This window comes from Aethalodelphis obliquidens, unplaced genomic scaffold, assembly GCF_003676395.1.
Source record: "Aethalodelphis obliquidens isolate GAN/ISIS:26980383/991018 unplaced genomic scaffold, ASM367639v1 scaffold34, whole genome shotgun sequence".
Taxonomy (NCBI): domain Eukaryota; kingdom Metazoa; phylum Chordata; class Mammalia; order Artiodactyla; family Delphinidae; genus Aethalodelphis; species Aethalodelphis obliquidens.
This window is the reverse complement of record NW_020837978.1, coordinates 20,884,671-20,908,427: the sequence shown is the minus strand read 5'-3', so window position 1 is coordinate 20,908,427 and position 23,757 is coordinate 20,884,671. Positions and strand designations below refer to the sequence as shown.

At 39.3% G+C, this 23,757-nt stretch overlaps 3 protein-coding genes across 3 annotated transcripts; 2 read left to right on the top strand and 1 right to left on the bottom strand.

Annotated features, from left to right (window-relative positions):
* Window positions 1-91: 91 nt before the first annotated feature.
* Window positions 92-10,761, top strand: LOC113631849 (histone H2B type 1-like). The gene is made up of 2 exons (XM_027128590.1): window positions 92-498; window positions 10,648-10,761. The coding sequence occupies exon 1, from the start codon at window positions 109-111 to the stop codon at window positions 487-489; it is 381 nt and encodes a 126-aa protein (XP_026984391.1). The 5' UTR covers window positions 92-108; the 3' UTR covers window positions 490-498; window positions 10,648-10,761.
* Window positions 10,762-13,552: 2,791 nt separating this feature from the next.
* Window positions 13,553-15,369, top strand: H1-6 (H1.6 linker histone, cluster member). Its single transcript, XM_027128568.1, has one exon. It carries the CDS (start codon window positions 14,261-14,263, stop codon window positions 14,939-14,941), a length of 681 nt encoding a protein of 226 aa, XP_026984369.1. The 5' UTR covers window positions 13,553-14,260; the 3' UTR covers window positions 14,942-15,369.
* A 1,503-nt stretch (window positions 15,370-16,872) lies between these two features.
* LOC113631861 (histone H4) lies at window positions 16,873-17,295 on the bottom strand. Its single transcript, XM_027128604.1, has one exon. It carries the CDS (start codon window positions 17,284-17,286, stop codon window positions 16,975-16,977), a length of 312 nt encoding a protein of 103 aa, XP_026984405.1. The 5' UTR covers window positions 17,287-17,295; the 3' UTR covers window positions 16,873-16,974.
* Between the last annotated feature and the right edge of the window lie 6,462 nt (window positions 17,296-23,757).

Below are 23,757 nucleotides of genomic sequence, written 5' to 3'. Positions count from 1 at the left end.
CCAATTAACTAAGACGCAGTCTGCATCCTTCATTAGCATAAAGGCCCTATAAATAGCAGAAATCCTCTTTCTACTTTCATTTTATTTTTCGTGTTTTGAGGTTTTAAAATGCCAGAGTCAGCCAAGTCCGTTCCTGCCCCGAAAAAGGGCTCTAAGAAGGCAGTGACCAAGGCGCAGAAGAAGGATGGCAAGAAGCGCAAGCGCAGCCGCAAGGAGAGTTATTCTGTGTACGTGTACAAGGTGCTGAAGCAGGTCCACCCGGACACCGGCATCTCGTCCAAGGCCATGGGCATCATGAACTCGTTCGTCAACGACATCTTCGAGCGCATTGCGGGCGAGGCGTCGCGCCTGGCGCATTATAACAAGCGCTCGACCATCACGTCCAGGGAGATCCAAACGGCTGTGCGCCTGCTGCTGCCCGGGGAGCTGGCCAAGCACGCCGTGTCTGAGGGCACCAAGGCTGTCACCAAGTACACTAGCTCCAAGTAAACTTGCCAAGTAAGCGTCTTTACACCTAACCCCAAAGGCTCTTTTAAGAGCCACCCACATGTCCACAAAGAGAGTTGTAACCTGCTGCTTATTTTCTATAAGCTGAAGTTTGGCCAAAAGTACTGTGCATTAATTAGAAGACAAAGGTAGAGAAATTTTTAAGTCCTATTAATGGGTCTAAGGAATGACAAGTGAAGCTGTTAAAAGCACTGCCAGGTTGTTGGGTTTTGGCATTGTTGTGTCAAATGTTATCCATTACCCGTTGCAATTAGGGGGTCACCGCAAGTATAAAGTCAGCTATTTTTTGAGTCCCAGTGATCAGTGTACTGTAATTGACCTACAGCTATCTGAACATGAAAATTAATTGCGTAGGTGGCTGGTGGTTTGTAATACGTAGTCGGGGTTGACGAACTGCTTTAAGAGATGCTTGCAACTTGGCAAGTTTCCATGGAGGTTGAACCGAGGGCTGGCACCGAAAGGCGGGGAAACTAGGCGGGAAGAGAAAGGAGGCTATTGAACTTGGCATACAGAGTCTCTAGGAGAGAACCTTCCCAAACCAGGTAGTCGCGCGGCGGGGAGGGGGTGGGGGGAGCTGGCAAGTTCCACCTTCCCTTAAGCAGTTTAATCTTTGTTCCAGGGGAAGATTTTAAGGTGAAAGAAACGCATTTTCCATTTAATTTATCCAAGTCTAGAACACATTTTCAGCACCTAGGAGTAAACTTTGCTTTCTCTGTAAAAAAGTGGGAGACTACAGGAATAAAATTTATGTTACAAGGAAAACAGGTTTTTTTGTTGTTGTTTAACGATTTGAGGTAAGATACAATGTGATTTAGATTACTTAACATTAAGACCCCGTGATTCTAAATGTGCAGTTTTCTTTGATCCTGGGAAAAATACTAAGGCCTGTCTGGCGCTAGACAGGCGTCCATTGGAACACGGCTCCACAGTTACTGGCTGCCTAACCTGGAAGTTACCTGAGAAATGAGGTGCAACCCTGGCTTAATTAAGGTAGAAGTGCAAATATAGGACAATGGCACATGCTTATCACACAAGCTCTTCAGCCAAACTATAAAGTTTCCCAAGTCCTTCAACAACTGAAATTGGATTTTTTTCTATACCCCTAGTGAGCCTGCGCAAGGACTGATGATCCAAATCAGACTAACCTCTCCTCACTGCCAACTAATCAGTTTACCCCAAAAATGTGCAAACATTCACTATCCCAGGCTGACTACAAGGTTTTGTTTTGTTTTTGTTTTCTCCTTCTCTTCCCCTCTTTTCCTCACATATAAATTCTGGTTTGCCTTTGTTGGATGAAATAACAACTATTGCTTGATTTCTCTTCAATACAAGAGCAGGCTGCCTAATCATTAACACCTTGGACCATTTATTTCTGAAGATTCCACCAAGACATTGTTTACCCGAGCCCTACCTTAGGAATCAATAGAAAAGTGAACTGAAAATGTACCTTGTCTAGCCCTGGGCACTTTGAGTTTTCTGTTCATCTTCCCTTGGCTCTTGTATGCTAAAATTTATTTTTGCCCAAGTCTGCTTCTTATTTTGGTTCTTAGATTGTACTTTGTCGATTGGATACACATTAGTGGTTTTATCGCTAGATCATTAATTAGTTGGTGGCAGAGGACAGGGTATCTGGAATCTGTTCATTTGTTCATCTTTTTTGGGTTGTTTGTGTTTGTCTGAGGATTCTGGTCATCTCTGGCATTTGAGAACACAGGACGAGGAAGTTGGTGTTTTTCTTTCTGGCCTTTGATGGGATCCACTGTGTTTGGTGTTTTGTGTTTGTATACTGTGGGTTCTTTTAACTAAAAATCAGAGTTTCTTTCTTCCTTTCAAAACTGTCTGTTATCGTGATTACTCGGTATGAGTCCAAATAATTGTCAGTATCTGTAAAAATAACATTCCTGCTTCAAAGATAAATGAATATAAAATGGCCGCCTAAAACTTTTAACTTGAATAAAGCGTTAGACCTAACAGGAGACTTAAGACAAGAAAGAAAACAAGGAAACAGCATCTCCAGCCTACAATTGGCCTGTCTCTTGCTATGCCGAAGCCTCTAAAGTTTATTATTCAATAATTCCAAAAACATATTGTCCCTTCTTGCTCTTTAAGTAAGGTCAGAGAGGAGAGAGAAGAAATATGTCATTATAAATAAAGCTATTGAGTCAGAAAAAAGAGAGGGCTTCCAATACCTGTATAGAACAAACATTAAATAGTTTATTAACCTTAATGAGTTCATTGTGAGGGATATGGCACTGGAAACTAGAATTTCCTACCAAACTTAGAAGGATATCAGAGAATTTACTCATATTCCCAGCAGTGGTGTACCCTGAGGGATCTCTGATCTTAATCACATTTGTTTCTTTAACTGATCAACAGACTTAAATCTTGGTTGCTTTTAAATTAAATCTCTTTCAGTTTTGTTCCAGTTTCACAATTAGCTCCTCTAACTTGTACAATGATTGAGAATATTTTCTGCTTTATGAATACAAATAATTTTGAGCAAATTATCTACCTCAGCAGAAAATTTTAAAAGTTATAATGTAAACTTAAATAGCTTATATAAAGACTAAAAAACATACATCAATTTAAAATAAGAGCAAAATCAAATTCTCCAGATGCTTTGAACGTGCTACCTCTTTAAGTTGTAACTCAGACAGAAAAGGAAGTTTAACTGAATTTAATTAGTGGTCTTCGTTAACACATTACAGGATAAGAAACAAAACAGAACTACTCCATTATTTTTGAACAACTTAAATATTTTAATACATGGCATGTAATTCTATAGGAAATTTAAAAATCACATATTTCTAATCAAGTTAACCCTTTGGATAAATCTGCTGGCTTAACAATTCTGCCTTACAAACTGGCTCTACATCTTTTTCTTTATTATTGTTATAATGTAAGAATAATGTTAGTATAGTATTCTAGTTTACACAAGTTTAGGGGTTATTTTCTAAAAAAAAACTAAGTTAAAATTACTAAATTTCTTTAACTCTACTGATTAGATGAGTTATCATCACTTTATTTAAAATTTTACATTACGTAAATTATGCATTGAACTAAATTATCACAAAATAGTGATAAGGTAGATAGGTAATGTCATTTTTAAAATGGAATTAATTTTTCTAATGTTACAAATCATAAGGACTCATTGTGTCAGCTTAAATACTGAGTTCAAAGTCTATAGATAACTTTAAAAATTTAGATAAATATTAAATTGGGTAAATTAAATAAGTTGGAGGGTACAAAATACACATCATTAAAAACAGATCTATGCAAGTCTTTTATTTTCACACAGTTGAGAATGACCATAGATTAACAGGTTAGAGAACATATAGATGCAGTAGGAGAATAGAAATAGCTATGCTTGTTTTTGCTACTTTAAATATGTAGAAGGGATATGTAAAGTGTATATGTGGGCCCAGAGGACAAGGCAGGTTTTGGACGGCCTCCTGGTTTCCTTATGCCTATGAGGGAACACAGTTGCCTGTTTTTCTAAAGGGCTGTCGTTAATACAAACAGCTCTGACTCTACCAAGTACTATAGCTGCAGAGAAACACAAATATGTACACAAGCAATGGCTATGTTTGGTCTGTTTATTTATTAGAAAGTTGTTACTGTTCATTAATGTAGTAAATTCAATTTTATATGTATTGTCTTATTTATGCTGACAAGGTAAGAATACTTTAGAGCTGCCATTAAAGACTGAATTTATAACTATATTAATTTATCAACCACCCCTCAATAAAAATTGACTATCCAAATCTCTCATCTCTCTGTAGCCCAACCACCTCCAGACTTCATGGTCATGTAACAAAAAATAACTCCAACACAAGCACAAACTAGTTCAAGTGTTACAAAGATGTTGATTATCTCAAAAACTTGGCAAGTGATTGAATCTTGCTATATATCCAATTAGTACAAATTGAAAAACAATAAAGGTGGGACCGTGCTTCAACCATATCTCAAGAACCACAGCATTAACAAATCAATTTCATGTTATTGTTTTGAAATATATGGATCTTTTTTGCCACCTGGGAATACTTGTAATAGTTTTAAATAATAAAAAATGAGATCATGGATAAAATATAAAACTATTCTTATCAGAACATATCAATCTATATCACCCCCTAACTGCTGAGAAGATAATACAAATAATTTAAAGTAAAATTCCCAAAAGAACATAAACTTACTGTGCAAAAATTTTACTTCTAACCTTAATAATAATGATAATATGACCTACATCTAAATATTCCCATAAATTCTCATCATTTGAAATTGTACCACAAGATCCATGTGACTTTTCTTCTCTTTTGACATTTTCAGGTGTCAGATATTATCTAAAACTAATGTAGGCTACACTGTCATATATACAACAAATGCAATCTACATTTCAAAAAAAGACTTCAACAGACACACCTCTACATAATATACAAATAAAGATTGTATTAAAAGAGACTCCCCAAAGTGTCAACTTTTAACAATGCTAGAAAAGGCCATTTCCAGTATTTTTAACTACAAATGTTGTAGTTCAGGACAAATGGATTTTTTCTTTTTTTTCACAGCATAAACATGTTTAGAATCCTACCACTTGGATATACACTCTCATTGGAAAGCCAATCGTGACACATTAAAAGATTTCCAGAATTTTGGAAGTAGGAAGCTTCCTCCTAAGATTCTACAGATCAAGATGAGATCTAGAATAGATAGCTTTTTCCTTCTCCTTCCCGTTGTGTTATTCTTTGTCCTTTTCTCCATTATCAGTTTTTCCAATGATTAGATCTCAGATTTGTTCTTCTCAAGTATTAGAAAAAAATTAAAAATCCTCAGAGCCTAGCCCTCTATCTATACCTTGACTAAAAGTTCCTGAACAAAAGAATGTGTACTACATAATTTCTTTCTGAGTATGGCTCAAATTAGAGTTACAACTATGGTTAGGAAAAATGACACTTATTTAACTTAAATCCATCAAGGTAATCTTTGAGGCCTGTTCTTCTAATTAAGACATGCCAATTAAGTACTTGAAGATAATAGAGGTTTCAAATATTTCTTATTATGTTTGTGATTGTCCTCATAACGTTTTTGTCTTCCTCCTCTGTCTAATATGCAGATGACTAAGTGTTACAAACAGGAGACTAAAACCTGCTACTCTATTATGAGAGTCTTGACCAAAGTGGCGAAGTTGAGAGACTCTGATGCCAGAAATGGTGAAGATATGACCTACCTAAGATGGAAATGCTGACTGAGAGTCAGTGGACCATATTATACAGAGGCAGCCTGTCACATATTCTTCACAGCCAATCTTGAGAGTTTTTAGACAATCACTATTTTTCTTTTTTTTTTAATCCTCTTTGGTCTGTGTAAGAACAGATTGTCCACACTGAACTCTTTCCTACTGAAAATAATATACAAACATGATATCCTGTTCCTAGACAGTCCAAAGGTATTTCCTCCCCTCTTTCTCTTTCATAGTCATCTTTTTTGACTTGGATGAAATCAATCTATTGCTTGGCATACCTTATACACAAGTTAACAGTGTGCTAATAATTAACTAAATGTCTTTGAGTTACTGTTTGACAAACGTAGTACTCTGAGCCTGTGGGGTGATAGTAATTACCTACTTGAGAAGATAGGGTAAGGATTAAATGAAATAGAAAATATAAAATATTTGTCCTAGAAATGGTATGGGTGCCAGTAAAATGGCTGCACAGCATTGCTCCCTGTTGACAGAAGTGTAGCCCCTGAAGATAAAACCTCCCGGTTTGACGCTCAGCTTGCCACCTATTAGCTGTGAGACTGATGCAAGTCATTAATCTCTCTGTGCCTCTTCTATATCTTGAGGATGATGGTAATAGCACCTACCTTCTAGATGTTTGTGATGATCAAAGACCTTTAATGCATAGAACTCACTTTGAAGGGTGCCTGGTACATGGTAGGTACTCAGATTTTGTGTGATGTTTGACAAGTTTCATTTATAACCTTCTTTATGCCCTAAAGGGAACTAAGGCAGCTTGTGACTGAAGACCTCAGTCGGTAGGAGCTGGTCTTTCTTAAATGATAGGAATTTCACAAGTGATATAAAAAGATTGCCAACGGATTCCTTTGCATTTACCTTGGTCCAACAGGTTGACAGAAAATGCATTATTTTCCCCACACTTGTACTTAATTAGCTCTCTAGGCGTATACCTAAGGACATGATAGCTATCACTTGTCTTGAAGCGTCCAGATTTCGAAGGGTGTGTAGATTCAGTACTTTGCAGTCCAACAGTCCTAAATTTAAAAGGTATTAAAAATTATTTAGCTTTTCCAAAATTTCACCCTGTGCAATCCTGGATGACTAAGCGTAAAATTAATTGGGCCAAATACACAGTTGCCTTTGACCTTGCCAGCAAGACGTTCTAGGCTCTGACTAAATTCTTTGGACTCTGAAAATCAGCTGGACATATCTTCAAGTACTATGGGTTTATTATAAATTAGAAAAAAGTGAGTAAATTTGGAGAATCAACCACTTTCTTATTGTCCTACCTCAGTTCTGAGGAAGGAAAATGAAGCTTTGGTTTGCTCATTTGAAGACTTACATAACCTTATCATCCAGTAAGCAATTTGTATAGTAATTAATGGAAAGATCTGGTTTCATCTTGCTATGGGTATTCATGGTATTAGATCTCCCCAGCTGCAGGCTCCAAGGGATGAAGGAACAGAAATGATGGGACTTGTCTCATTCTATGAGGAGACTGATATACTTAGAGGAGGCAACACTGGGGTAAAACCTTGACTTCATCACTTATAGCTCTAAACTTGTCTTCTGACAAGATCGAGTTCTCCAACAGTAAAAGAATTGGCTTCAAAAGCAATAAGGAATAAACTTTGTTCTCATTTTCTTTTCTCTCTCCTCTCCTCCCCTCCTCCCTTCTTTTCTTTTCTTTTTTTCCTTTATTTTCTTTTCACTTTTTTTTCCTACTATAATTGGCCCAAACTCAGCTGTAGGACAGGATATAAAAATATCAAAGATTAAAATGTGCCTGTTTTGGGACTCCCCTGGTGGTCCAGTGGTTAAGACTTCGCCTTCCAATGCAGGAGGTGTCGGTTCGATCCCTGGTCAGGGAGCTAAGATCCCACATGCCTCATGGCCAAAAAAACAAAACAAGAGACAGAAGCAATATTGTAACAAATTCAATAAAGACTTTAAAAAATGGTCCACATTAAAAAAAAAATGTGCCCCTTTTATTGTTAGATTTGCTTAAACAATTGAGGTGTTAGATGCTGGTCACTAGATTTTTAAACACATGCATTTGGGCTTTAATGCACTGAAATACATATATTTTTAAAAATTGAAATAAACAAACAAATACGATTGTGTGTTTAAGAATTCTACAGAGAAGATGCAAGTTCTGAGACCTTGAATGGAAGAAAGGCTGCTAGCCTCAAAGGTGGGTCAAGGATACTCAGCAAGCACCAGGGTAAGAGCTTTTTGGAGGTTTTGGAAGCACTTGGCCTCCCTGACTCTAAGCATCAGAGACTGAGCCTGGCTGCATCGATTCTAGACATAAATAATGCTGAATGGATTGGAATTGTTTTTCCTATATACATTTTTTATAAGTTTTTTTTTTTTTAGAGCAGTTTTAGGTTTACAACAAAATTGAGAGGGAGGTACGGAGATTCCTCAAATACTCCCTACACCCACACACCCACACATGCATAGCCTTTCGCATTACCAGCATCACTCACCAGAATGGTACTTTTTTTTTTTTTTAAACCAAGGATGAACCTATATTGACACAGCATAATCACCCAAAGTCCATAGTTGACCTTAGGGTTCATTCTTGATGTTGTACATTCTATGAGTTTGGTCAAATGTATAATGACTTATATTCATTGTTATAATATCATACAGAATTTTTTACTGTCCTAAAATGATCGGAAATTTTAATAAGCTGGAAATGAGGGGAAGGGGCTGTGGGGTCTTTATCCTTCTCGCACGTGAGCTGGGGCATCATGGATGGTCTGGAATGGGTCTGAAAGAGCTGTATCTTCCTTTAGGATACTCCAAAGACCTGAAACACGGTTTGACGGACTCTTCCCCTGCCCACTGTCTGCGGCCTCTTTCTCTCATGTTCTGTACTGCAGCCAGATTTGCACACACTCTACTTTTCCTGGTTTTCATCCTCCCATATATGCTGGACCTCGTCTTTGATATTTTCACCACAGAGGGAATGAAGACAGAGTTTTGGGATGGTCTAAGGAGGGGATTTCTGCCCTTTCTCCTCTGGTCCTAAGGACCACCTTCTGGTTCTTGTTCCTCCAGCTATCTTCAGTGACTGTCTCCTTGGAAAAGGACAAAGTCACTATCCTCTTGGAGCTTACATCTCAGCTGGGGAAGAGAGACAACAAACAATCGTTACTATGAGTAATTACATAGAATATGAGAAAGGAATAAATGCTATGGAAAGGGAAAATGGAAAACAGGAAAAGGGGGGATCAAGAGGGGTGGTAGATATAATTTGCACATTAGCACTAATTAAAATGCTTAATATAACAAGAGTAGCTAACACTAGTGTAGCACTTAGTATGGGCCAGGTACTGTTCTGAGTGCTTTACACTATTAACTCAATTTATTCTCAGACAATAAAATGTTAGTTGGAAAGCACATACAGAACTCTTGGAGGAAGACCCAGCAATGAAGAAAAGAAGAGAAATCAAAGCCGTATTGGTTCTACCTTGAGTACCTGTCCCTCTTTTGCTAGCACCACCATCACTGCCCTCATTCTGGGCATGAGCTGGTGAGAAGAGCTGTGCTTCCCTCCAGCACAGTCCTTCAATCTGGTGCATTTTCAACAGTGTTTAAGATAACACGTGCCACTTGCAATTGTTAAGGCTGCTACATCTGAAGCAACAGTGAGTTTGTTAAACTACTGGAACATCAGAGATCACACCATGAGTCAGCAGAGATGGTCAATGGTTTGTGTGGGAGACTGTGGCCTTCACCAGCTAAAGAGAGGACTGCTTCCCCCTTGCCCACCCGCCACTACCACCAGGATCTGCTTCCAGGCAGAGCTTTCTCAAAACTTAAATAACTATGTAACTGTGACTACATTTTTACAAGCACACACAAACCATGTAGCAAGAACCTCTCTCTGTAAAGTGGAGTGACGGCCTGAGTGTAAGCTGTGTCAAGCGTGGCTTATAATTACGAGTATTCATATTACCCAAACGTGCGACCAATTTTCACAGAAACCCATATGTCCCGCCCCACTAATGTGTCAGACCACAGGTAGTAAAGAGGACTCCTTAGTAAGCAAACCCTATTTCCTTGCACTGCATTTGGACACCAAGAGAGCATAAAATTAGGTTTGCCTCTGCCTACCTGTGAAGAAGAGTTGGAAAAATGCATTTCAAAACAACCCAGGAAAGAGACTAAGCATTTATTTGGGTACATTTCTATTAGATGTTTGATTTGGTTTATTTGAAAGTGGGGAATGATTTCATCTGCCAGCAGCCCAGAGAGATGAGCATGTAAGAGAAGGGAGGCTTCTGGGATCTGTTAAAACTGCTTCATGTGGGAATAACAAGCTTGAACTCTTCAACCTGTCGTCATGCAAGGGCCTTCCTCATCCTTCACAACCGGTTCTACAAGGCTCACCCCCAAGCACCTCACCCTAGACAATCCCCACCACCTGGCCTTTGTCACTATGTCTCCTTTGTGAAAAGCCCTAATACCCTTTCCTCACCTGACAAATTCCTACCCACCCTTCAAGACGTAGCTCAAATGTAATTTATAGGACACTGACTAGATCATGCTCATCTTTTATTTACAAATGCACGTAGACTCAAATGCTAGAGGGTGTGGTTTTACTGTAGAGGATGGTTCACCATCCAACAGCTGTGCCATCTGGGAAACTCAGTCTCTCTGAGCCTTAATTTCCTCATGTATAAAGCAGGGAGGACCATCATACGTACCTCAGAAGGTTGTTGCAAGATTAAATGCATTGGTATCTAAAGGGCTTAGAGCACTGCCTGGCACAGAACAAACACCAATGAACATTAGCCATCGCCATTATTACTGTTCTCAGAATCAAGTACAATATCAGATATTTGATGAATTATAGAAGTGAATTAATCAATCAATCTCTCTTTTTACAGGAGGAGCAAATGGGCTTTAGAAATGTATTTTCTCACCACTGGTCACTGCTGGACACTGTTGCATCTCACAAATAAGTCAATGAAAATGATACTAGAAGAAGATAAAAGGAGGTATTTTTAACAATCATGGAAGGATCAATAAGAACTTGGCTAAAACATTTATTTTGAGTATAAAAATATTAAATGATAATTGCAGAAATTTGTAAGAAAAGAAATATATAACAAAGAAAATTAAAATAAATCTTAGTATCTCTTTTCTATATGTATATATGAATATGAACATATATATGAGATCCATTTCTAATAAGTGTATATCATATATAAAGCAACTTTAGGTATCATGCTACATATACACAGCTAATTTTCTAGGTAACATGCCTAGAAACGCACATTTTTTATAGATGTATGATTACTTATTAATTAGTCCTGTTACTGGCTATTTAGAAGGAGTTCCATTTTTATGCATTATAAATCATACAGATCACACTTCTTTTTACATGAATCTTTGTTTAAATATTTGATTATTTCCTTGGGACGGACTTCTAGAAGTAGAAATACTAAATCACAAGGTAAAACCATTTTTTAAGGATCTTAATGTATACGTTCATCAAATTGCTATTCAGAAGGACCATGCCAACTTATAACACCAACATAATACAATAATTCCTATTTTACGGCAGTCATATTTACTGAGAATATTTTTAAAACACTTAATCAGATAGACCAAAAAAAATTGAAATGTAATTTCCTTCATTATGAGTGAAGGTAGTTTTTTCCCCATATTTTTATTAGCCATGATCCCATAAGAAATAAACTGCTGCAAAACAATGAACAGGATTGCAACAGTTCCACGGGAAAGCACTCTGAGAATAAGTAGGATCTTAGGTTAAGACCAAAAAAGGGAATATTTATCAGGTGCCTCCTTTGCCCAGGACTGTGTTGGAATAATGAACCATGTTTGGCTATGTGTAACTAAAACTACTTTTATCTAGGTTGTCTCTAATAAGCCTCCTAATCATTCCATGAGAAAAGTATCTGCTATGGATTGATTTATGCCCACCCCTCCTCCAAAATTCATATGCTGAAGCCCTAACCCCCAGTGTGACTATATTTGGAGACAGGGCTTTTAGGAGGTAATTTAGGCTACAGAGGTCATAGAGGTGGGGCCCTAATCCAATAGGATTCATGGCCTTATAAGAAGAGAAAGAGAGAGCCATCACTCTCCTGGTGTGCATGCACTCATGAAAGGCCATGTAAGGACACAGCAAGAAGGCAGCCGTCTATAGGGTAGGAAAAGAGGTCTCACCAGAACCTGACCATGCTGGCACCCTGACCTCGGATTTCTAGACTCCAGAGCTTTGAGGAAATAAATTTCTATTGTTTAAGCCATGCACTCTAGAGTATTTTGTTTGAGTTGCCTGAGCAGACTAAGTGTGAGATGGGAGAAGGAGAGCCTTTTGAAGCCAGACTTCTTGAAATCAAATCCCAGCCTTCCTGCTCACTAGCTCTAAGACTTTGGGCAAGTTGTGTGACTTTTCTGTGACTCGGTTTCCTCATCTATAAAATGATTTCATACATTTTTAAAAAAAATTTTTTGAGGGGAAAATACTTGGGACAATGACTGGCACATATATATGGTGTATATGTGTGTGAGCTTGTTTTTATGGTATCTTTTCAAATTATAATGCAAAATATGAATCATGGTGTTTTCTCTGGATCTTAGATTATGGAATCTAAGAATTTTAGAAAACTAGCCAATTCTCTGTTACTTTTACAGCAATGAGTGATATGTTCTGTCAACCTGTAAATATAAGTATCAATCCACTCATACCCAACCCTAAGCCACTGACGTTTAATGGTACGACCTCTCAGGATCACCGAGGTTCAGAGAAACCAAATACACGTTAAAACAGAGCCCTTGGTAAGATGCACCCGTAATCTCTCTAAGGAGAAAAGAATTTTCAAACTGAGGGTCACAATGTATTAGTAGGCTGTGAAATCAATCTCATGATTTGCAACCAGCATTTTTTAAAAACTAAAATAAACTAGATGAAAATATATCAGAATGCACTTAAGGTAGTATTGTTTTCAGAATTTATGTTTCAAATGTGTGTGTAAGTGCACATGTGAGCATGTATGTGAGACAGAGAGAGTGAAAGAGACTTTTCTACCTCACTTTGCAATCAGAAGTTTGAAAGTCTCATCATCTCATTTCCTCTTCAGAAGTATTTCAAATGTAGACTCTCTCTTTTCCCACACTCTCTCCTCAAATGAAGCTCTTGTCTTTCTTCTGAGACTATTACAACAGACTACCAACCTCTGACATTAGGCTTTCCACAATAATTGTTTACGTGAAAAATCGAAAATCAAGGCAACTACAACCACCATACAAGAAGACAACTACTACAAAAATACACAAGCTCTCTCCTTAAAAGCCTCCAGTGGTTGCCCAGTCTGTAGAATGTCACCAAATTTCTCACGCAGGCAGTTGCGGATCTTTGCAAGATGGTCCTTATGGGATTTTCCTTTGCTGAACCCTGGACTCTGGTCATATTACACCGTTCCCTCAACATCCTCCTGGAAGGCCAGGCCTTGAAACTCTTATACACCTCTGAGAAAGCTGAGTCCTAGAACAAGCCCAGAGAAACATCCTAGACATTATTCCAATAACTCTTTTCCCACAGCTCTGCAGGACACCTGCCAGCCCAGTCCTGTTAGAGATCTGGGTCTGTCGTTTCCACTGAGCTCTTCAGACCAGGGTTCCTGCCTCATATTTTATAGTTAATTAAGTGCAGGGATTGTATCTGTTTCCTTACATATTCTTTTTGAGGGTGGAGGGTGAAGGGGGTGGGTGTGGGTATAGGGGTAAGGTTTGAACTAATGAAACCAGAAGCAAAACTCAGTTCAAGATGCCCTCTACAAGGGGGACCTGATTTTGGCCAAGCAGATATCATGTGTGAAATCCAGGTAATTTACTCCATGCTTGAGGGTCTGCTATCAAGCCTTAGGGACTGAGAAGTGGTTTTAGTCACAAGCAATCCACATGCCTGTAGATCATTGTTTATTAGATTGTTTGCCCAAATAAGGTGTTATCCTGAAGTTTTTTGACAATTCTAAAAGCATCTTCCAACTCTGCAGTGAGACATCTAAGATATCTGTGTTACTTCCCTCATACACATAAATAATTTTCAATAAAAATCAGGGCGTGAATAATTTATTTTCTCCACCAACTGAAAGCCAACCATTTGGAAGACCAGTTAGAAGAGATGAGATAAGTCATTCGTTAAAAATTACTTTTATATTTACACGGAAAAGAGGAAGTTTTGTGCTTCCCTTTGAATTTTGTTGAAAATCGAGGGCTTTATTGAACAGTTTTGGCATGCAGGGTCATTTTTCATTAAAAGGCAAAAAGGCATCTGAAATCTGTATCTCTATGGTTTATTCAGCAGTGGAACCTGGGCGATTCCGTGCAGAGGGTATTCGAGGCATTCAACTTTTGGCCGTGAAACAAACACAAATGCTCCTTCCCCAAGGGCGGGGGCGGTGCCTGAGCGACGCACCAATCACAGCGCGCCCTGCCCTATATAAGGCCCTGAGGCCCGTGCAGTAGTTTATGCTATTTGCTAGGTGGTGCGTATTGCTCTACTCTAATGTAATGTCTGAGATGGTGCCTGTCGCTCTAGCGGACCAGGTTCCGCCGTCCATGGAAAAACCTCCCCCCCAAAAAAAGGGCAAGAAGCCGGTTGGTTTGACGGGGGAAAGTCGCAAGACCACAAGCGCCTCATTGTCCAAGTTGATCATCGAGGCCCTTTCCATTTCTCAAGACAGAGCTGGCATGTCTGTGGTAGCACTGAAAAAGGCGCTAGCAGCCGTGGGCTATGACGTGGAGAAGAACAACAGCCGCATCAAGCTGGGTCTCAAGAGCCTGGTTAGCAAAGGAATTCTGGTGCAGACCAGGGGTACCGGTGCTTCCGGCTCTTTCAAGCTCAGCAAGAAGGTTGCTGCTGAGCCCACCAAGGGAAAGGTCAAGAAGCCTGTTTCTACCAAGACGAAGAAGCAGGTCTTGGCCGGAAACTCCAAATCTCCGCAGAAAGCTAAGACCAACAAAAAAGCAAAGACGCCGAGGAAAACAATGGCTGAGAAAGCAGGTTCGAGTGGCAGAAAAGCTAAAGGCGCCAAGGGCAAACAACAACGGCAAAGTCCAGCGAAGGCCAGAGCAGGGAAGCCCAAGGCTGGGAATTCTAAACTGATCCAGCTGAAGACTAATCCTAGGAAAGCAACAACCAAGAAGTAACATTTCGGCAACGGCCAGTTTTCATAGAACCCAACGGCTCTTTTAAGAGCCACTCAAATGATTTTGAGGGTGTGACATTGCATTTTCAGAAGACCCCGGAAGAAAAGACTATTCGTCAACTTTATCACTTGACAATAAGCAAGATTGTGATGTGGTGATAAGTGTCTTGTCAGACAAACGGTACAGACTTTGAAGAGCTTTGGATACTTAATGGTATGCTGACTGCCCAGTTCCAGAAAGTTAGGTTGTCCATCCTAATAAAAATAAGGCACATTCCTTGTATGTAAGTTCCTAAATGCTTAGAAAAGTGCTGGATTTTAAGCCGAGAGAGGAGAGGAGATCAGCTCCGTGCCCAACCATACCTGACCATGTTTTTTCACCTAATGATACGCTAGTATATGACTTAATGTGCCTTTCCATGTAAGATTTCTGAACTCAGTCTCCATGGACTTTACAGGGGTTAATATACAGAAACCAAGGTCTCAGTTTGGATTAGTGAGAAGTTTACCTCTCGTTAAACAGATTTCTTTCCACTAAGTGATTAGTTGCATAAATCACAGATGTTTCCGTTTTACATTTGCAAGAATATTGAAATGCCTTTCACCTTCATTAGTTTGCAAGTGGTTACCAGATGACTATATATTAAGCACATACTGTTACATTAAAATTTGGTTTGATAATATCACTAGTCTTGATATAATTGTTCTCTATTTATGAAGAGAATGATAGGCTTGTTCAGATTGTGCTACACAGGCTGAAAACGTTAACTCTAAAACGTGTGGAGATGTTGGAGGTTCAAATATTAGGGTGTGACCTTTAAATCACAAACCTGCTTGTACTAGGAAACGCTTAGGGTCGGAGTTAAAGCATCTTTTCCGCTTTAAACAGTTGTTTGTTTTCACTTAGTTTGTAATTTAGCGTTCTTAAAGATCCTCATAAAATAAATTTATACTGTTAATCTTATTTTGGGCCTTGGTATTGGGGGCGACTTCGAACAAAGCCCATTGCAAAACTACATAATTAATGCAGTCACACATACAAACATGTTCTATATCCTGTCTGAATTCATTTGTATAATCGGGCCACAAAAAAAAAAAAAATTAATTGTATCCTATATGGAAAACGACTAAATACAATGGTTTCAATTTGTACAGAATCAGCCACAGCCCTGCTTTGCTTGGATAAGGTGGCCACTGTTTCCCTCTGAGGCTGGAGTTGGGATAGTGCAGGAAAATTCTTCACTTGCTGGACAAGGCAGTGAGCTACTTCTCTGTGTCCAGCAGTGGACTGACCCCAGACTATCACCGCAAAGAGAAAGGAGGAACAACTGGCTTCATCCCGCCCAGAAGCCAGCCGACCTCCCGGCACTACTCCAACCTGTGTAGAAGCGGCTCGGCCACTCTGCGCCTTTGTTCCTCGGGCCCATTAGCGCCTGGATTGCATCGGATTAAAAAGTTAACCAATGAAGGTTTTCCCTTAAGTTCCGGGTACCGGTATGAAACCCCTTGTTTTGGCCAATAGGAAAACAGCCTTGTAACACCACCCTCCGCAATTAAACAGTGGTTTCTTCGCCACACTGAGAACCAGCCAATGAAAGCTTGTCCCCAAAGAGCCTTCATTTGCATAGCTCTCTGTTGTGTGGGTGATACTGTGAACTTTTGTGCCATGGATGCCTCCAGCCGTCCACTGAAGGACAGTTCTAATATTTCCAGATGCATAAAATAGGCACATTTCTCTCATGGGTCCAATCTTATACATCACTTCGCGTTTCACCGTTTGTGAAAGCCTACTTTCTTCATAAAGACCCAAGTTTAACACCTTAGTGAAGCGCAATGCCCTAAGTATTTAGTTACATAACTGCCGTGTTAATGCAGCTTCCGACCACACTTCGCATGTTAAATTAGCTCTGACATTTGGCTTTCACACACCTCCGCAACGTCCAACAGCCCTTCAGCGAGTTTGTGGGCGGCCCTGAAAAGGGCCTTTTTGGTTTTTTTAGAAGATGTCGAAGTCTGTCTCGGCCGATGCCGTGATCAACCACCGAAGCCGTAAAGGGTGCGGCCCTGGCGTTTGAGTGCGTAAACCACGTCCATGGCGGTGACAGTCTTCCGCTTGGCGTGCTCGGTGTAGGTAACAGCGTCCCGAATCACGTTCTCCAAAAACACTTTCAACACCCCGCGAGTCTCCTCGTAAATTAGCCCAGAAATGCGCTTGACACCACCACGGCGGGCCAGGCGACGAATAGCTGGCTTGGTGATGCCCTGGATGTTGTCCCGTAAGACCTTGCGGTGACGCTTAGCGCCGCCTTTGCCGAGGCCCTTACCACCCTTTCCGCGACCAGACATGGCTGCTGTCACAGTAACTTTTTGAACTTAGCACTGCTCTTTAAATAGCATTCTTGCGGACCTGATTGAAAACGAGAGCCCTGGTGGCTTTTCCACATTAGGTCATCAAGGGGTGGGGCAAGGAGGGGCTTATTAACATTTCAATGTTTTGATTGGTCGGAATACCTAGCTCTTCGTCTGGCGGGCCGTAAGGTGAAGTGGCCTTCAATCAGCTGAAGAGCTTTAGTTTCTCTTTTGCCCTGCACTATTTTTCTTCCGTGCGCGTTTGCAAGTTGAGTATATTCAGCTCAAGGACACGGAGCAAAGAGCTTCACTCCACATTTCCTTTTGGTAACTTGGTAACTAATGTTAGATAATGGTTCCTTGGGGAAGGTAAAAATAATGTGTAAAGGAAGATAGAGTTATAGGTCAAGGGACTTTCCCTTTCAGTCCTTTTAATGTTTCAGTTTTAAAGGACGCATTTTGATGGGGCGAAATATAAGCCTGGCCATGAAGAGGCTCTCGTCCTAAAAGACCTGTGTTTGGAAAGACAAAAAGGTAGACAAACGACTGCAAATTAAAACTTCTTCCTTTTCTTCTCTTCCTCAATTCAAACATGTACTGGGTGACTCCTTTTTCTGCAAATGCACGTGAGAGAAGGAATTTAAAACTAGGCTTGGGTAATCAGTTACCTCTGGACCCTCTTCCTGGCCTGCACCTGATTGGCCTGCATTTCCTAAAAGCTCCTTTCCTTCTTTCATTAATCCTTTCTCAACCTTCTCTAGTTTTAGAGACAAGAACATACGTTTGTTTTGTAGAGTCCAGGATTAATAGTAAGATAGGGCTAATACTTGATTAAGGTCATTACAAAGCCTACAGGGCCCTCCCCTGGGAGGCCTATGATGAGATTATGGGTGTTTTGAACAGGTTAATCCCATTTTTGTTTTCATTCTTTTTTTAAAAAAAGCCGAATAGAACAGAACTGGATCTGAATATGGTTTGAAGAGAAGGATTTCTCAAATCAAAAAGTTTCTCTGGCTTCCTGACAACTTTAAAAAATTTCCACAGTAAGAGTCACTCTAGTTAAATTGAAAAAAAAAAAAAAAAGACACCCCTCCCCCCCATCCTGGTTAATAAATAAATGTCTGTTGGAGAGATTTAGAATGAGATTATGGTCTGAGAGAGACCTCATATAATAACCTCAGACTTAGGTAAAAAGGGAGAAGAGACCCAAAGATGGAGACAAAAGACCCAGGAGAGGGCAGGAAAGCTCTGGATGACATATGGTTTGTATCACTTCTGAAATAATTAGATGGTTATATTCTTCTGCCCCAAAGTGAGTGTTTTTAGGCTCCTGACTTTCACTACCCTTTCCCACCACAAACATGCACCTTATAAGCAGAGACTTAGCTAGGAAGAAATGCCATTCATTACAGAGGAAAAGTGCAAGGTCAGCGTTCACAGGTAAACATGAAATCTCAACATGCTTTTTAATTCATGAAAATAAATTTAAAATAATGTGTATGACATGGTTCTTTTTTTCTTATTCCCTTCTCCTAATTTCTTCTTTTCTAATTTTTTCTCAATGACATTGACTCAAAAATCATGAATGTCAAAACAGGAATATTTAAGAGGTATACAATTATAGATTTATATTAAAAATGGATTCTTCCACTCTAGGAAGAGTTCAGGTATTCCTTGGTCCTGTAGCTTGGGAAAGGGTGGGTCACCCTAGAACTCTCATTCTCAGAGTGAACCTGGCTTCACAGAGCCCCATTCATGTGAGTGAGGCTCTTCAAATAAAAACCCTGCAAACAAGTTGTGGCTAAATGGACACATGAAATATTCACACAAATAAAACTGTGATGTTAAACAAAAGTCTTCTAAAAATATAAAATGCCCAGAACCACCCTCCACAAACTAACTCAATCAGAATATCACCGTTGAGGAATATATATATATATATATATATATATATATATATATATATATATAGAATATATGTACACATATCATCCCATGGAATATATATGTATTCAAAAGACAATTCCGATACTTAGCCAGGGTTGAAAACTACCAGAATATACCAACACTTTTCAGGGTACAGTTGTACTTTAGGAAAAAGAAATCCCAGGGTAGAAATACTTTGGAGCAATATTATAGTTGCAGAAATACATAAGTACAATCTCGCCCCACTTAGCCTGACAGGGATTTATAACATGACAGTAGTTACTCTGGGCATTTGGGGACACCAATCCTGGTCTGGGGCAGACAGCTCTTCTGACCCCTGGCTGATTTATCTCCTTCCCATCTAAGTCTTAAATGCATTTCTCTTTTTCAGCCACCTAATCTTTACTTTGGTATGATCTATTTTCTTATTCATTTTTCCTGAATTAAACTGTCATTCGCACTGGCATGTTTTTGCTTCCATAACATACATATACTGTGTCTCTCCATATTTTTCTCATTTCCTCTCCTTATCCTTCTAGGAAAACGTTCCTGCTTTTTCTCCTTATTTTATTTTATTTTTTAATTTTGGCTGTGCCATGCAGCTTGCGCGATCTCAGTTCCCCATCCAGGGATTGAACCCGGGCCACAGCAGTGAAAGTGCTGAATCCTGACCACTAGGCCACCAGGGAACTCCCTGCTTTTTCTCTTTAGTTCAAACTCTTTTACTAAAAGTTTTTGGCACTTGCACTTTCTAGGCCTGCTGTCCTTGTGTGGGTTTTCTCCCTTAAATATTCGTAATACATTTTGACCTACTAAAGAAAATGTTATTTGGAAAGAGAATTTCTAACAGTATCCTTTCTTAAACATTTGCTTCAAAATTTTTATAAACACGTTTGTAGTTAAATTTGATTCTCAAAATTCCATTGAATACTTCCTTAATCACACACACAAAGCCCAAAGAAAGGATTTTGCATTTGTTTTAATGGTGAAAACTGAACACAAAAGTACGCAAAGCAAAGATCATTAACTGTTACATCCATGTTTAAAACAGGTGCTTTCTTGCACACATAGTGAAGCTCCTTTGGCAGTATCCAAGTTGCTTGCTGACTATCTTATGAAAATGCCATTGTGGTCACTCTGTTTACAGAATAAGATCCAGGATATTTCATCAACTCATAGGGTAACGTTAACTGACAAGACTTTCACTGAAGTTTATGCAAATATTGGTATTATCCTCACCTCCCCCTCCACACACAAATGCACTGAAGGCTCCAAAATTCTATTTTAGAATCTTTGGGTCAAAAGCCAGAATTTTTTTTTTTACTTAATTACTTTATTTACAATACTTTCTATGCAAATCTGGTGAAAAATGATTCACAGGCGCTTCAATGCTACCTATCCCATAATACCTCCCTGAATGATAAATAGAATTAATAAAAATGTGAATTTGATAGTTAGAATTTTGTGTGTGAACAGAAAAAAGAATTCGCAAATGTTTCAAATATTTATGAAATAACTATAGAGTATATTCTGAAATGTTAAAACAGGTTCTCTCCTCACTCAGGAAATAATCAGAGGTGCTGCCACTAGGCAGCAGAATGGATACTCAAAGGAGCATCCTAAAAAGATGGAACAATGCCAACCACACGTTTTCTTGATTCAGAGAGAGGGATTGTGTAGTGGCTATGAAGATGAGCCAGGCTAGCTGGGAAAAAAATCAATACAATCATTTTCCAGCTGTGTAACCTTCAGCAAGTTAACCAACCTCTCTGTGCCTTGGTTTCCATACAGCAAAATAAGGGTAGCAGAATAACAAGAGTTTCTACCTCACAGGATTCTTCTGAAGAATTAAATTAATATTTAGAGCAGGGCCTGGCATCTAGTAAGTACTTGATAATTATTAGCTGAAAAAAAAATTAGTTTTAGAAAATATTTAAGCCTAAGAAGACTTTTCTGAGAATGAAAATTCATTCAGCCAAGAAATAGAAGCTACAGAAGCATCTGCTTAAAACACATCATATGTATCTCTCACACATGAGTAAACACCTTAGAGAATTACTCAGAATCAGCATATGTGAGATACCAGCATGCATGCCAGGCCAAGTAACAAATGCACGCAGGATGTCAAGGCAACCCAGGCTTTTTAATCAAATTGTCACATGAAATGATTTAATATTGTATTAATATTCTACATGTTAATCACTGATTCCAAAAGGGAGAAGAAAATATGATGACCCAAAGTCCACAGAAAGAAATCAAAATTAAAAATATCACTCCACGCATATGAAAATCTTCCATGATTAAAGTCATGCATTTTAAAATTCTAGTTATTATTAGAGTGTGTAACTTATAAGAAACTTGCAGCATTTTAGAGAAGGTCTTTTGTTTTTAAGTGTGTGTGTGTACCTGAAGAATGTATCAAGTACACGGTACTCTAAGACTATATTATTATAACTGAAGCCGAAGTTTTGCCTGTACCGCCCAGCAGCCTTAACCAACTGCTGGCAGGTTGCCTCAAAGATCAGCAGGTTTGTTCGTTTTCCTTCTGTTCTGTTCCCAGTTCAGGTAGCTCAACAGCGCCCTGCGATTCCAGAGATTCAAATAGCTGGTGAATAGTTTCAGCTTTGCTCTCAAATTTTCAGGGGCTTTTCTCCGAAAGTGATCCCCAGCGCCCCACCCCTTGTTTACTCTTTTCCCCTGAGGAACCCCCTCCCCCCACCCCATAGTCGAAAGACCACTGTGACATTTTTGGCCACAAGATGGCGCGCTTCTCCTTACTACCACCCTTGTAAGTGGGTTTTTTTTTTTTTTTTCTTGTAAGTGGTTTTGCCAGAGGCAAAATAAGATACAGATTTTTAAATGTACAGATTTTTAAATCTGACTTTTCAAATGTAGTTGACCTTAAGAATTGATGAACAAGGCTAGAAAAATTAAGCTAAGAAACACTGAAAGAAAATGGAGATTTATTACTACGGTTATAAAAAAAAATGAGCAGGCGGCAGTCGCCGACTGTTAATAAATGTGTATTACTGTGAAGAGTAGAATGTTTCTTGAAATTTTGGCCTGTGTGAAACAAACCAATATAAGACAAATGTTGCCTAATTAATTGTAACATATCCTTAATGAGGTAGGAAGCTTAGTATGAGCCAGGAAGCTTTTTGGCAGTCTGCTGTGAGTATAGGATGATGTTTAAGGAGAAAGAATTTATCAGTGTGCTTCCACCATGGTTTGGAGGTGAAATGACCAATGTGTTACAGCTTAGATGGTAATGTGTCTAGTGTGAAGAAAAACAATTAATTCAGATACCATGGTTTAATGAAAATATTTCATGAAACAAAACATTAAAAAAATAGAAGCAGTATAAATGTCCCCAAAATAACATAATGATTAAGTCGATTAAGTCTATACATAAGATGGACAAATACATCAGGAAAACCATGCAGTACACAACACAATGAATTATGCATTTATTAAAATATATGTATCTACTAATTTTATATATTTTAATATAGCAATAATAGTGAGAGGAAATATGCAAATTTTTAATAGACTTTATTACTGGCTAACGGAATAATAGTTTCAATTTAATTCATTTTCAACTTTTCTGTAGTAAGCACAAATCCTATGTACTTTTATCCACTTAACTTTGGGAACTGCAAAAAAAGAAAAGTTTAAAAAAATAGTTGAGATCTCTTTGCCCAAGTTCAATACCTACCAAACAAACTTTCGAGCTGTATTTGATCTGAGGCAGCTGCCCTCCAGGACAGAAAGCCTTGTTCACAGTTATGCTGCCAAATACACGTGGCAGCACAAAGTAAACACAAGTTTTCTGCGTGTATATATTAGTACCCTTTTGAATATGGTCAGACAAATTATTTTCCCAGAATCGACTAATTCCTGAGTGACCTGGTTAATTTTTTTGAATGTGCACAGGTGGGGATGAGAACCAGACTCTCACGGACCCCAGGAAGATGCTGGGGTCAGCATCTTGGTGCTGACCAAGGCCACTCAGTGGCTTCTAGTTTTCCATCTTTAATATGAGAGAAGTTGCTCCAGTTTTTGAAGGGAAACGCCTCCACCCTGGTGGTCCTGATTGGAGCAGGACACTGTGAGGTCCAACACAGTAACTAACTGACACCCCCAATCACAGTCCCATGAGTGATGCCAGATAGAGCTGGCCAGTGGTGGCAACAGGGGTCACATTCCAGGGTTCTTCCCTCAGGGACTTTGAAAGGAAACATGGCTGATATTGTTTTCTGCTGTTTTTTCCCTTCATTTGGGTCAAACTCACTGAGAATACAGACAATGAGACAAGAGAAGAGCGAGCTCCACAGCCATCTCCTTCCTTCCCCATTTACTCCAGGCATCTAACCATCTGAATGCAGGGCCAAGGGCTGGATCAAAGAGCAAGGTTGGGGCTTCCCTGGTGGCGCAGTGGTTGAGAGTCCGCCTGCCGATGCAGGGGACACGGCTTCGTGACCCGGTCCGGGAAGATCCCACATGCCGCGGAGTGGCTGGGCCCGTGCGCCACGGCCACTAAGC